Genomic DNA, 13,459 nt, shown 5'->3' on the forward strand with positions numbered 1-13,459 from the left:
TACCAGTAGTTTCCTTGATTTTATTATTACTATTATCATAAAGATAATTATATAATATTTCATAAATTCCACATGAAATGCCAGCATTTGCTCAGCCAAAAAAATAAAAATGGCATGATTTCTTTTGGGAGATAAACAAAGGTAAGCCAAGGATTTAAGACTTCTATAAGATGTCCTATTTTCTGGGTCAATTTTAAGAGAGACTTGGGAATTCTTCTTGTTAATGTAGATTTTTGGTCTTATTGGAGCTTGCTTCCCATCCCTACGCTTATCATGGTTTCAAAACTCAGTTTGACGTCTTGCTCGTCCATGGACGAAATTGAGTTGTCTTGGACGACTCAATTTGTATGGGATAATACAAAATATTGGCTCAATTTAGAATGATTGATTTACACATATTTAAATTAAAATAATTATAATTTTTTAATAAAATAAGGTAGAGTAGAAGATGTTTAGTCATAAAATCATATTTTATTTACATAATAAATATTTAAATTCTAAAAAAATTAATTATTTAAATCAAAATCTACCTAATCTCTATTAAATCGGCCGAGTTTTATTGACTCGACCAAGATTTTTCAAATATTGTCTAAGACATCTTGATTATTTCGTGAGATGATGTTATTGTTGAGACACCCCATATATGATATATTCGTATCGTTACTAAACGATATTGAGTTGACTCAGGTGAATCATCTCGATATTGGACCTCACATCGCACACCCTGAAGTGAAAGTGAGTCTCTATTCTGTGCATTGAATACAAAAAAATTCCAATTTTTATATATTGTTTATTTTAGTTCTCAAAACATGTTTTTACAGCGAATTCGTCATTTTTATAATCTACACATTCGTTGAAAAATACCAATGATTTTACCTTATCAACGATCTCAATTAGGGGTGTCAATGGGTACCCATTTACTCGGAATTGAACTAGAACTAAAATCGAAAACTCCGGTTCCGATTCCCTTTTTATTAGAATTGATTAGAGTAGAGTCTAATATGGAACCGAACCGATAGGAACCGGAACCATTAGGTTCTATCCGATGGGTACTCGAACCAATTTATTTTGTTAATTATTTTTACATTATACGTGATTCAAGAAAATCCTATATTTTAAAATTAACATATATGATATAAAATTCTTCAAATTTCATATAAACTAAATATTTTGAGTTTAAAATGAGTCATTTCTTTTTAAATTTATTACTTGTACAGGAAATACATTTTAATATTTGAAAATAAAAGTCAATAAATAATCATTTTAGTGGAACAACTTATTATTAAGTTGATACTTTACAAATAATATGATATTTTTTAGAAGAATTTTTTTATTATAATGATTTTGAACTAATTTTTCTCATTCGATTATTAAGAATGGAAACTAATGGGAACCTGTGATTTTTAATGGTTTCTGTCCGGTTCCATTTATTTTAAAATTGAAACCAGAACCGATAAAATATAAAAGTTATGCTTCCAAATATCATAGGAACCGAACTAGAATTGACCCATTGACACCCCTAATCTCAATGATAATTTATCAACAAAATCGTTGATTATAAAAATGACAAATTCACTGGAAAAACATATTTTGGGAATTAAAATGAACAGTGTATTGAAACTGGAATTTGGACATAAGTTAGGCACGTTTTGGGAAAAATCCCAATTAAATAATTGTGTACATATTGATTGATGTCTCATAAGTAACAGTTGGTGTGCTAATATCAATTTTCAAAAGGGCAATTGTTTAGGCTGAACCGATGAACCGGACGGTTTGGTTATCAGATTTCAGACCGACCGCTCCCAATCTTATGTTTCGTTAGGTTCTACTGGTATGGTAGCTTGGTTTGAATCATCGTTATCTGATCGATCAGATTTTTGTTCGAAACAAAGCTCCACCACACACTTTCGCCACATTTAGAGGCACAATTAGAGAGAGATCGAAACCATGTTCGTTCTTCAAAGAATGGCAGCTTCACATACTCTTTTCGCTTCTTCTCTTCGTCTCTCAAACCCTAACAAACCCTCCATCACAAAACCCTACTTATCTCTCCCAAAGTTCTTCATCTCGATTTCGAGAAGAAAATCAATTTGCCTAACTAGGGTTTACGCGAATAAGAATCGAAGCAGTAGAGGGATCTCAACCTCTTCGGCTGTTGCCACAGATTCAACCGAGACAGTCATTGAACCTAAAGAGAAGATACCGAAGGAAGATCCGGAAGTTAAAATCGTTCTTCCCACAAATGATACGTCCCAAAATTTGCTGAGAATTCGACACACTGTAAGATGAAGTATTTCTTCCTAAAATTTGTTGCTCAATTTATGCTTGTTGATTGATGTTGGTTAAGAATTTAATGGAAAAAAGGAAACTTGCATTCAAATTGACAAATTTGATTCGATATTGGATAAAAACTGTGAATTTTATCAACAATTTAGTAAAATTTCGCTTGTTTTATAATTCAATTCAGATGAAGGTCTATAAAATTCATTTGATGTCGCAGGAAAATTCATTTTTTCTAAAATTTCTTGCTCAATTTCTGTTTGGTGATGGATGTTGGTTAAGAATTTGATGGAAAAAAGTGAACTTGCATTCAAATTAACAAATTTGATTCAATATGGGATAAAAATTGTGAATTTTATCAAACGGTTTAGTAAAATTCTGCATGATTTGTAATTCAATTCAGTTGAAGGTCAGTGAAATTCATTTGATGCCCCATCTTTTTCCTGGAAGCTTGGATATTTGGCTGGCATCTTATGGCATTTGCTGTCACACGTAAACGTCAAAGAAGTAATGGATTGGATACCCACAACCTTATTATGAAGCCTAAAGTGATAGTAGATACTTGTAAGTGCAACTTAGCCTAAGAGAGGTAATGGAGTCATAGAACTTTGTTTTTGAGTATTTCTATTTGAAAATAGGATTTGTGAGATCTAAGCTGATCTCATTGCTTGTATGATTGTTACTAGATTATGCATGATTAATGTCACACTCCAATAAATATAGATATGTTGCAATGGGTCATACTTATAATAAAATAAAACTCATATTAATATAAGACTGTTGAGTCAATTTTTTGACTAGATGTTTTGGTGTATGATTGCAGTGCGCACATGTAATGGCAATGGCTGTTCAGAAACTCTTCCCAGATGCGAAAGTGACCATTGGGCCATGGATAGAAAATGGGTTTTATTATGACTTTGATATTGAGCCTTTAACAGACAAAGACTTGAAGAGAATTAAAAAGGAGATGGTGAGTAAAACTTTAATAATTTTATCCTTTTGACCATAATGGGGAAAATATTCATTAGCTTATGGTTTCAGGGGTACGAAATTTATTTCTTACATCATCTGTAGGATCGCATAGTCAATCGAAATTTACCACTAATAAAAGAAGAAGTTTCCAGAGATGAAGCTGAGAAGAGAATAATGGCCATAAACGAACCTTACAAAATGGAAATTTTGGAAAGTATCAAAGAAGATCCTATTACCATTTATCATATCGGTCAGTTTTCTTACTTTCTTTCACTTTTGGTGCTATTAAGTCCATGTATATTTTCATGCATTCTGCATTTAATTAGTTGTACCCTAGACTTGCATATCATTCAACAACTTATTTTCTTGCGATTATTGTTTACTTTTATTATTTCATCCCTTATTATTGTTGTTGTTTAGCTCAAAATTATCCAGTTTGAATCTAATGATTCATCTTTCTTTAAATCTTTAGACATTTTGCCTAGTTTTTAGTTCAATTAATTGAACTTATCTGGAGTTTCTCGTTAGTTGTTACTGATTGAAGTAAAGTACTTCAGTAATGAATTTGAGTAAATTGTGCTTTCTGGTTCTGGGGTCATTCACCATACGATAACGTATCTCTGTGATGAAATTTATTGTTTCCTTCATTTTATTTTCTTCCGTTCTCTCATTATCTTCTTTTGTGTTTGTCAGGTAATGAATGGTGGGATCTTTGTGCGGGACCCCATGTTGATTCTACTGGGAATATAAACAAGAAAGCTGTTGAGCTTGAGTCAGTTGCTGGGGCCTACTGGAGAGGTGATGAAACTAAACCAATGCTGCAAAGGATATATGGCACAGCTTGGGAAACTGAAGAACAGTTGAAAGCATACCTTCACTTTAAAGAGGAGGCAAAACGCAGAGATCACAGACGTCTTGGTCAAGATCTTGATCTATTTTCTATACAGGTATGTTATTTTCATATGTTCATATTGCTATTCGTTCAACTTTATTGTACTCTTTTGTTACTACTGATCTACCAAGTGGACTCCTTATCTTTATTATATCCTATAATTACAATCAAGCTTGGTCATGAAATATTTTCTTTTTCAGGATGAAGCTGGTGGTGGCTTAGTTTTTTGGCATCCAAAGGGTGCCATTGTTAGGCATATTATAGAAGATTCATGGAAAAGGATGCATATACAACATGGTTATGATCTACTGTACACTCCACATGTGGCAAGGGCACATCTCTGGAAGACCAGTGGTCACCTGGATTTCTACAAAGAGAATATGTATGATCAGATGGAGATTGAGGATGAACTCTATCAACTTCGACCTATGAATTGCCCTTACCATATTCTAGTTTACAAACGGAAGCTGCATTCTTACAGAGATTTTCCAATTAGAGTCGCTGAGTTGGGAACAGTATATAGATACGAGTTGTCTGGAAGCCTGCATGGTCTTTTCCGTGTTAGAGGTTTCACCCAGGTATATTATCATCCCTCCATTTATATTGTGGGACATTGAATTTATGTTGAGTTGCAAACGTTGATTTGTGCTACTTTTGTAATGTGTTTGTTACAAATCATGTTCCAAAAGGTGTTTGAGGCTTAGCCTCAAGGCTGGGCTTTCCCTAGATTCCCCAAGCCTTGTTAGAAAGCTTTAAATCTTGAGAGGTGTACAACTCATCCACTGAGTTCTTGAGAAAGGCATATGCCTAGCACTCTCTATACCTTTTTTAGTGCCTTACATCATAGGTATTCACCATAAGTGCATATGCAAGCGGAGGTGTGTTGACATTCTCCCATCCACTACATTTTGTTTTTGATCATGTGTGGAGCTCCATTTTTAGGCTGTGAAACACTTGAGATTGTGATTACAGAACCTAGGTTTACAGATAACTATATCTTTCTGTTCATTGATGCAGGATGACGCACACATATTCTGTTTGGAGAATCAGATCAAAGATGAAATCAGGGGTGTCCTGGATCTAACAGAAGAGATCCTTCTGCGATTTGGTTTTAACAAGTACGAAGTGAACCTTTCCACAAGGCCTGAGAAAGCAGTAGGAGACGATGATATATGGGAAAGAGCAACAGCTGCCCTCAGAGATGCATTGGATGATAAGGGTTGGGAGTACCAAATTGATGAAGGTGGGGGTGCCTTTTATGGTCCTAAGATTGATCTCAAGATAGAAGATGCTCTTGGAAGAAAGTGGCAATGCTCGACTGTACAGGCAAGTTCTCTACTCAAAATAGGTGCCATTACACTAAAAGTTCTACGTGCTTGCATTATCTTTGTCCATGATGGAACTATTTTCCTATAAATACTCTTTCTTTTGCAAGTTCTAGGTGTTGTTTTACATCTAATGCAAGAGGATCATGTAGCGGACTAACATAAAACAATGTCTCTTTCGCTTGTATGAACAGGTTGATTTTAATTTGCCACAGCGGTTTGACATGACTTATGTTGACTCGAACTCGGAAAAGAAGCGGCCTATCATGATCCATAGAGCAGTGCTTGGATCCTTGGAGCGCTTTTTTGGGGTCCTCATAGAGCATTATGCAGGTGACTTTCCATTGTGGCTTTCTCCAATCCAAGCACGTGTTATACCCGTCACTGACACACAGGTGTGTACAATTTCTTTCACATCTGCATATTCAGTTTCTTACAGATTCTTTTGAGGGTGTTTTATGCAGTCTGACAAGTTTTGGTCAAATTAAGTAACCAAATAAGATTTTGAAATATTTTAAGTATCTGGATAAATTTTACCATTTGTGTAAAAAGATATTGTAATGAATTTAACTTTATACTCCTTTGAGTTTTATTTTTATTTTGATTTACACAACTGATATTTTAAAATCAAAGAGGTATAAAGGTAAATTCACAGCACCGTAAAATTTATCCGGGTATGTAAATTTTCAAAACCGCATTTGGTTATGTAACTTGACCAAAAGTTCCATCCGTTTTTGTTTTTTCACCTTTTTTTGAAGGGTGATCTATGTTAACCCAACACTTCAAGATGGATGTCGTTGCCATGTCGACAGGCCATCTTTAAGTGCAAATGGCATGTCCCTTACTTGGTAACATAGAGGTTGAATATCTTGACATCCTTGGGATTCGGGTTCTCTGCATGAAGCTCACATATGTGTCTGCATTTTTCAGCTTGAGTACTGCAGTGAGGTGACAAACAGATTAAAAGCTAACGAAATTCGAGCTGAAGTATGCCATGGTGAGCGCCTCCCGAAGCTTATAAGAAATGCAGAGAAACAGAAAATTCCATTAATGGCAGTTGTGGGGCCCAAGGAAGTTGAGACTAATTGTGTTACTGTTAGATCTAGGTTTGGTGGTGAGCTGGGAACCATGAGCATTGATGACTTTGTGAGCAGAATTAAGCTTTCCATTGAAGACAGAACTCCATTTTAGAACAGATAGATCTTGTTGGAAACTGATGGAGATCTTGCAAATTAGCAGGACACATCATGGTATTTGTTTCTTGAGCAATTGTATACACCACATATTAAGTTACAATCATAGAAGCCTTGTCACGAATGGTGTCTACTGTTCAGCTTTATGGCATTTTCACAGGATATATACACTCAGAACACAAGAAAATTCACTAAATTTGTTGTCGAGGTTGACATGATATATTGGTTGGCATAACTTGAGCCAAACCTTTGTAATGTTTGAAGAGTTTGTTTTAATCTTTAATTTTGGGGGTTGATAAATATTTTAAGAAATTGGGGTGTAATAAGTAAAAGTTGAGGTGCCAATAGAAACAATAAAAAAAAATTGTGTTCTCTTCAAGAGCAACACATGGGCTTGGATACACAAAAATATTTAAGACAGGAGGCACAATCTACAAGTCAATCGAGGAAGAAAATACAGGGCTGCTCATACTGAAAGATACTGAATTTACTTTGATGTGGTAATGAAGCTTGTTTGAGGTTGCACTGGTCCATGGTCCAGTTGTTCCAAAAACAAAAGCTCCTGCAAGCACCAAGAAAGAAAAAAAAAATAAAAATACGGTGGAATAGGTATCGGTTGAACCCATTTGTTAAATTCTTTGTAATAGGGTATGATCAAAGATAGATCGTTCACCAAGTGTAGGCATCAACAGTGTGATTGAGAATAAGTAGAGGCTAATGAGCTCTGCCTCAGGGAAAACCTTTAAATCTTATAAATAAATAAATAAAAGAGAAAGATAATCGATTGGCATCCCAACTTTTACTTATTCTCATCCATTGACTTAATTTTTTATTTATTTTATTTGGAATGTAATAAGTAAAAGTTAGGGTGCCTGTAGACACCCCAAATTTTACGTGACAAAGCGTAAAGGCTCAAGGATTCCCAGCCATGTTCAAAATAAACGAAGTGGCCCAAAACTCATTAATTTGACGATAATCAAGCAAATCCCATGTCTTTTCAGTTTATTTTTAGGATTGGATTACTTTGTTTTTAAAAATTATTTCCAAATTCTATAAAAGAGAAGCCTTTACTTGAGTTGAGGCACTTTCTTCTCTTGCCTAAAACCTATGCTCAAATACCCTTAAGCGTCCCTCATCTCTACACCTCGAGTCCTCACTCTCTCTTCCCCTCTCAAACCTTCATTAAAATACCTTGAAAAAAGAGTAAAAAATAAAAAAAAACAGAAGAAAATAGGAGCACGAGCTTCCAAAGGTAGGGTATGATAGTTTTATTTAAGTATTGCATTTTTCCATTTTCCTCTTCTACCCTCCTCAACTCTCTTTATTTTACTTTTAGAATGTCCTAAGATGCAGTGGAATAACCCCTCTCCCACACCCGGTATATCGGATCCAACTGTCATACAAGACGTGTGAGGATGCTTAGTCGAAAGGGTGGGAGTTGAAGCCCAATATCCCAATGACAAGATATTACAAATGAGATACCCTTAGTCCCTTAGGGGATGACCACCATTTGTGTTCCCTTGACCATTTTTGTTATATTTCATACACATTCACTCATCTCGAATGACAAAGGTAAAATGGTTATTTCCCTAACATGATCTGACGTCTATTTTATGGTTCTTATATTGTTCCAGTGAAGCCATTTCGGCTAACAGTCGAGATTTTCTGATGGGTTGCATTCAGGCCATAAGGAAAATGATTGAAAACCCTTTCTTTGGATGGTCAGCATGATCTAATCATTGATTTTTTGCTCGAATGGGAAATAAATTATGTTCAGAAAAATATTCAAGAGTAACACATTGGAAACAAAAAAATTTACACAAAAATATTTAAGACAGGAGCCACTATCTACAAGTCAATCAACAAGAAAAGTTTTAATAGCCATTGATGTATATTTCTTTTTGAGGAAGAAAATACAGGGCTGCTCGATACCTTTTTGGGCATGCAGCACTTCTTCATTTGTCCAAAAGATAATGAATTTACTTCGATGTACTAATGAAGTTTGCTTGAGGTTGCACTGGTCCATTTGTCCCGAAAACAAAAGCTCCTGCAAGCACAAAGAAATCGAAGAGAAAAAAAAAAAAACAATAGAATAGGTATCAGATGAACCCCTTCGGTAAATTCTTTGTAATATATGGTATGATCCAGATAGAACACTCACCTAGTGTAGGCATCAACAGTGTGATTGCACCAAGTCCAACAATTTTAAGTGGCAACCCTGTCTTGATCATATCTTTGACATCGATATGTCCCGTTGTAAATCCAACAATATTAGAAGGCGTGCTCGTTGGTAGCAAGAATGGGAATTGGGCTCCTATAGCTCCAGGAACCATAAGGTGGAGAGGGTGCACATGCATGGTTTCGGCTACTTGGATGAGGAGTGGAACTACAAGCGTTGTGGTGGCATTATTCGATGTAAACTCGGTGATGAACGCGCTTATGAGACAAACAGCAGGGGCAAGTACAAGGTATGGGACTTCCTCTAGGAAATCAAGCTTGGAAGATAGAATGCTTGTAAGGCCGCTGGTGCGCACGCCATTGGCTATGGCGAAACCAGCTCCTAGTAGCAGTATGACGCCCCATGGGATTTTCTTGCATTTGTTCCAATCCATCAGTTTCTCTCCCTTATGTTGCTTATTTGGTATTACAAATAACAAGGTTGCCATCATCACCTACACAGAAGAAATCAATTGAATTAACTACCACTTGAGTAAGGTTATACAACATGATTATGCCACGGAATGACTAATTGCACACCACCACTTACTAATTGCATCCCACCACTTAAAAAAATTCTCATTTGCACTCCATTTGGATGATTACACTAAAAAATAATAGAAAAAAATATTGCATTTCGTTTTGATAAATTTGAGGGTCCAACTCAAAACCAATTGGCTATGAGTGGAGAGGCCGAGAATCTTATTAGGAGAGAGACAAGGCAATTTGTGTCAAATGTGGGATTAAACTCAACATGTCCCTGCACGTGTGGGCCGAACTGGGTCAAAGCATATGGAGATATGAATTGGGTGACGTGGAGAAGAGAAAGGCCTGCTTTGATACCATGATAAATTTAGGGGTCCTACCCAAAACCAATTGGCAATGAGTGGAGAAGCCTAGGATCAGAGAGCGACAATGCAATTTGTGTCCGATGTGGGACTAAACTCTACATGTTTCCTCTTCTTTTCCAACCATGCCCACATAAGCATTTTTTTATAGTCTAATCTATGTGCAAACATCACAAATCTCTTGTAATCACCATGTACATCCAATTGATAAACCAAGGAAGTACTGGTTTCGACGATTTTAAAGTCATTGTGAGACTTAAGAAACTTATTGGAATTCATGTCGACACTTCGGACTGATCAATGATCAATAAATTCAAAGAAATAGGATCCAAGCATGAGTTTTTATCAATTTCTAAACAAAGCCTAAATAGAGATTAGAAAACCATTGCCTTCAATTGGTGCCAAAGAGAACACGAACAAAACCAATCACAAGAAAAATAGAGCACGGGCATAAAAGAAGTCATGTGAAGATGAATAAACCCTATAATCATAAGATTAGCGTAATGAAGTGCAATTAGCAGACTAAAATTGAGGTTTAAAGATTAGAGTGCAAACAACAACTAGTGGTGTGCAACTAATCCATCCCTTATGCCACGTGTACAACTATGATTGGAAACTTACACTAGCACTTCCATCACCCACACGTCCTTGGAACAAATCCCCCCAACCAGGAATATCATCTGTTATGCTTCTTGTCATCCACAAAACTATTAGTATCTGCAATTAGTACAAATAAATAAATTAATTAATGAAATCCTCTAAACTATAGGTTCTTTTTGGCAATGTTAATGTACTTCATGACGTACCGAGAACAGAATAAGCACCATCTTTTCAGCAAAGGCCATGGGACCTGCTCAGACAAGCATCACAAACACACACACACACACACAAATCAATCCAATCCACAAACATAATATCTTTATGTCTTGAGATGGAATCCAATTAAGAGATTCCTTGAATCATCTCAAGGCCCCAGCTAGTATCAAATCAACGATGGGCTATTTTTAGTAGGGGTCCAACTTGGTCTAGTTCAACTGAGAACCGAACCGATAGGTTTGGGGTGGTTTGGTTCAGTTTGGAACAAGTTACGGTTTGGTTCCAGGTTAAGAAAATGGAGAACTGATCAATTTGGTTGGGTTCTGGGATGAAGCTTGTAAAGAATCGAACCAAACCCTTGAAGTAATTAATAATAAATAAATATATTATGTATATAAATGTATTATAAATTATTTAAGTAGTTAGGACATAGATTAAAGATTTTATTATGGATAAACTAATGTCTTTTATGTATAATTTTATGAAATCTCATGTTTATTTTTTTTCCATTAAAAATATGTTCTTATAGAATATTGGTAACCCTTAGAACCGAACCGAATCAAACTGACCTTAAATTTGGTTTGGTTCTGGTTCTAATTTTAAGGTCCAATGTATTGGGTCCTAAATGGGGCAGACCTAAGATGAAAATTTAAGATAAATCAGGCCCATCAGTTAGATAATCCAGAGTATTACATAGTTTCCTAATCTACTCTTATTGATGATTGGAAAAGGGCCTACCTAGCAATTCAAGCTCCCTTTTCAAATGGGCTTTGTCCAAGTAAGTTGAAAGAGCTTCTCCAGAACCTTTTGAGCAGTAAAGCAAGTAAAGTATGCCCCAACAGAAAACTAATATGAGTAAAGCCAAAGGGAACCCAAAGAAGAACCAAGTAGCAAAGGTAATGGGCTCTGCTTCAGGGAAGTAACTCTTCCACATCCCCACCAATACAAGATTGACACCTGTACCCGTCAACGTGCTCATCCCTCCGATCGTCACTGAATATATCACTCCCAAAATCACTCCTTTGCAGAACTTTCTAATAATTTCCGATTGGTCGGGACCTTGTGGGAATCGTTGTAAGATTCCGGTGGCCACCGGCATCATTATCACCGCCGTTGTTGTGTTATGCATCCACATACTAACAAATGCGGTCGTGGCACAGATCCCGAGGAGCAATAGTGGTGGATTCAGAGGATCTCCACAGAATATCAAAGTTATCTGAAGGACCACAATTATGTATTATTTACATGTTTGACTATTTCTATGTCCGAGATGCTAAGGTCCAACCAAATACATTGAATATCATTAACCTTAATAATTGTATGTATTTTTTATTTTTTATTTTTCCAAAAATAACCTAAAAATACAATAACAAAATGTATAAATTTTAGCCTCTTTGTATAATTTTGCAAATATCTTTATTGAGATTCATATTTACAACAATATAGTTACATGGTTGCTTTTTAGATGTATTTTCTTTGAAAAAAAAATATACTTTTGAATATTGGATATTAAATCATTTAGGATTAGATTTAATTTATGATGATTAAAAGAATCCTAAATAGGAAATATATATAGAAAATAAATCAAAGTAGATATATGAACACATTTGAATTAACAGAAGATATGATCCTAATAAACAAAATGAAAAAGAACAATTCAATATTGGAACTCACATTCAAGGCAAGTCTTTTATGTATGTTGTACTGTTCAATGGCAAGAGCCAGTATAAAGCTTCCGAGGACGAGAGCGATCACATCATCCATATAATTTTTGGCAACATCGTCGGCTGAAGCAATCCCAAAGAGCGGAAATAGAAAAAGGGGAGACATGGAGGTAACCGGCATAGGTATGGCCTCAGTAATCCACCACACAAAGATCCATGTAAGTATGGCTAACATGTTTCGGCTCGTCTTCGGGCCATTGAATTCGACACAAAGACATATAATGGTGCATGATAGGGGCCCTAAGAGAATGAAAAAATTGTTGTAGGTGAAAATTGATCTAAGAGTTGAGTTGAAGCTTTGTGATCCTTGAATGGAGTCTTGATGGAGAGGAAGAAGAAATGGGGTTTTGGAATCATAAGATGTTGAATGAATTAATGTGTGATCATCATTCATTTTTGGAGAGTTGCAGAGGTGAAGATGAGAGAGATTCAATTTTTGTAGTTGGGGAGAGAAGTGGAAGACAAAATGATTTTTTCTGTGGTTTTTGGATTTAGTTCATAAAGAAAGAAGCGTCTCAAGTATACACCAGTAGGTAAGACTTTTACTGCCATTTTATAGCCTAAACGTGCAAAGTAGAAACTTGGAGGTAAGACCTTTAATTAATTCCCATTTTAGCCTCATAATATTAAAGGGTAGTTTAGGTATAAGATTATGGGTTTTGCTCAATATTTGAGATAACCCAAGACTTTTCAAACTGACGGCACTGACGGCATGTCTCTTGACCATGATTTCCTGTGAAAGATTCATACAATGACCAAAATACCTTGATTTTTTTTCCACTTCAAAATCTCTTTTCATATATGTTTGATTACATGAAAAATGACTTTCTATAAAATTTAAAATTCATGAAAAAATAGTAGTAAAAAATAGATAGGATTAGAAAATTAAATTTCATTATTTGATTTTACTTGGATAAAATCATGAAAAAAAATATGAGAAAAAAGAAGAAGAAGAATGGGATGAGGAGAAGGAGGAAGAAGATGAGAGGAGGGGGATAGGAAGAAGAAGATAAGGAGGAAGAGAGAAGGGGGAGGATGTGGCGATGACGACCGAGGTAAGTGAGGAAGAAGAAGATGTGGGGAGAACGTGGTGGTGGTGGTAACGGAGGTGAGAGATGGGGAAAGAGAAGAAGAAGAAGAGAGAGAGAGAAGGTGATCGGAGATAGTGAAGACGAAAACGACGACGATGATG

The 13,459-nt window shown here is 35.7% G+C and overlaps 2 protein-coding genes across 3 annotated transcripts; one reads left to right on the plus strand and one right to left on the minus strand.

Moving 5' to 3' along the window:
- Window positions 1-1,832: 1,832 nt before the first annotated feature.
- EMB2761 (threonyl-tRNA synthetase, putative / threonine-tRNA ligase) lies at window positions 1,833-6,945 on the plus strand. Of its 2 annotated transcripts, XM_086420340.1 has the most exons (8): window positions 1,833-2,280; window positions 3,104-3,250; window positions 3,355-3,502; window positions 3,946-4,199; window positions 4,345-4,722; window positions 5,162-5,470; window positions 5,664-5,864; window positions 6,400-6,945. In XM_086420340.1, exons 1-8 carry the CDS (start codon window positions 1,948-1,950, stop codon window positions 6,658-6,660), a joined length of 2,031 nt encoding a protein of 676 aa, XP_086276466.1. In that variant the 5' UTR covers window positions 1,833-1,947; the 3' UTR covers window positions 6,661-6,945. The 2 variants fall into 2 exon arrangements, with proteins under 2 accessions (XP_086276466.1, XP_086276467.1); XM_086420341.1 differs by lacking the exon at window positions 1,833-2,280 and having other exon boundaries at window positions 3,110-3,250; window positions 3,322-3,502.
- Window positions 6,946-8,461: 1,516 nt separating this feature from the next.
- TDT (tonoplast dicarboxylate transporter) lies at window positions 8,462-12,779 on the minus strand. Its single transcript, XM_086420342.1, has 6 exons — window positions 12,218-12,779; window positions 11,282-11,759; window positions 10,534-10,577; window positions 10,349-10,444; window positions 8,824-9,334; window positions 8,462-8,709 (listed from the first exon to the last, which is right to left on the minus strand). The coding sequence occupies exons 1-6, from the start codon at window positions 12,659-12,661 to the stop codon at window positions 8,642-8,644; spliced, it is 1,641 nt and encodes a 546-aa protein (XP_086276468.1). The 5' UTR covers window positions 12,662-12,779; the 3' UTR covers window positions 8,462-8,641.
- Window positions 12,780-13,459: the final 680 nt, after the last annotated feature.

This window comes from Akebia trifoliata, chromosome 13 (genome assembly GCF_017979445.1).
Source record: "Akebia trifoliata isolate Shusen 1 chromosome 13, ASM1797944v1, whole genome shotgun sequence".
NCBI classification, from domain to species: domain Eukaryota; kingdom Viridiplantae; phylum Streptophyta; class Magnoliopsida; order Ranunculales; family Lardizabalaceae; genus Akebia; species Akebia trifoliata.

What these genes read in the sequence shown, in the direction of transcription:
- EMB2761 (XM_086420340.1), top strand. Translation starts at nt 1,948, where the DNA reads ATGTTCGTTCTTCAAAGAATGGCAGCTTCACATACTCTTTTCGCTTCT. An exon ending in TGCTGAGAATTCGACACACT is followed by an intron (nt 2,281 to 3,103) that starts GTAAGATGAAGT and finishes GTATGATTGCAG; the next exon opens with TGCGCACATGTAATGGCAAT. An exon ending in TACCCGTCACTGACACACAG is followed by an intron (nt 5,865 to 6,399) that starts GTGTGTACAATT and finishes TGCATTTTTCAG; the next exon opens with CTTGAGTACTGCAGTGAGGT.
- TDT (XM_086420342.1), bottom strand. Translation starts at nt 12,661, where the DNA reads ATGAATGATGATCACACATTAATTCATTCAACATCTTATGATTCCAAA. An exon ending in ATAAAAGACTTGCCTTGAAT is followed by an intron (nt 11,760 to 12,217) that starts GTGAGTTCCAAT and finishes GTGGTCCTTCAG; the next exon opens with ATAACTTTGATATTCTGTGG. An exon ending in ACTGTTGATGCCTACACTAG is followed by an intron (nt 8,710 to 8,823) that starts GTGAGTGTTCTA and finishes TTGTGCTTGCAG; the next exon opens with GAGCTTTTGTTTTCGGGACA.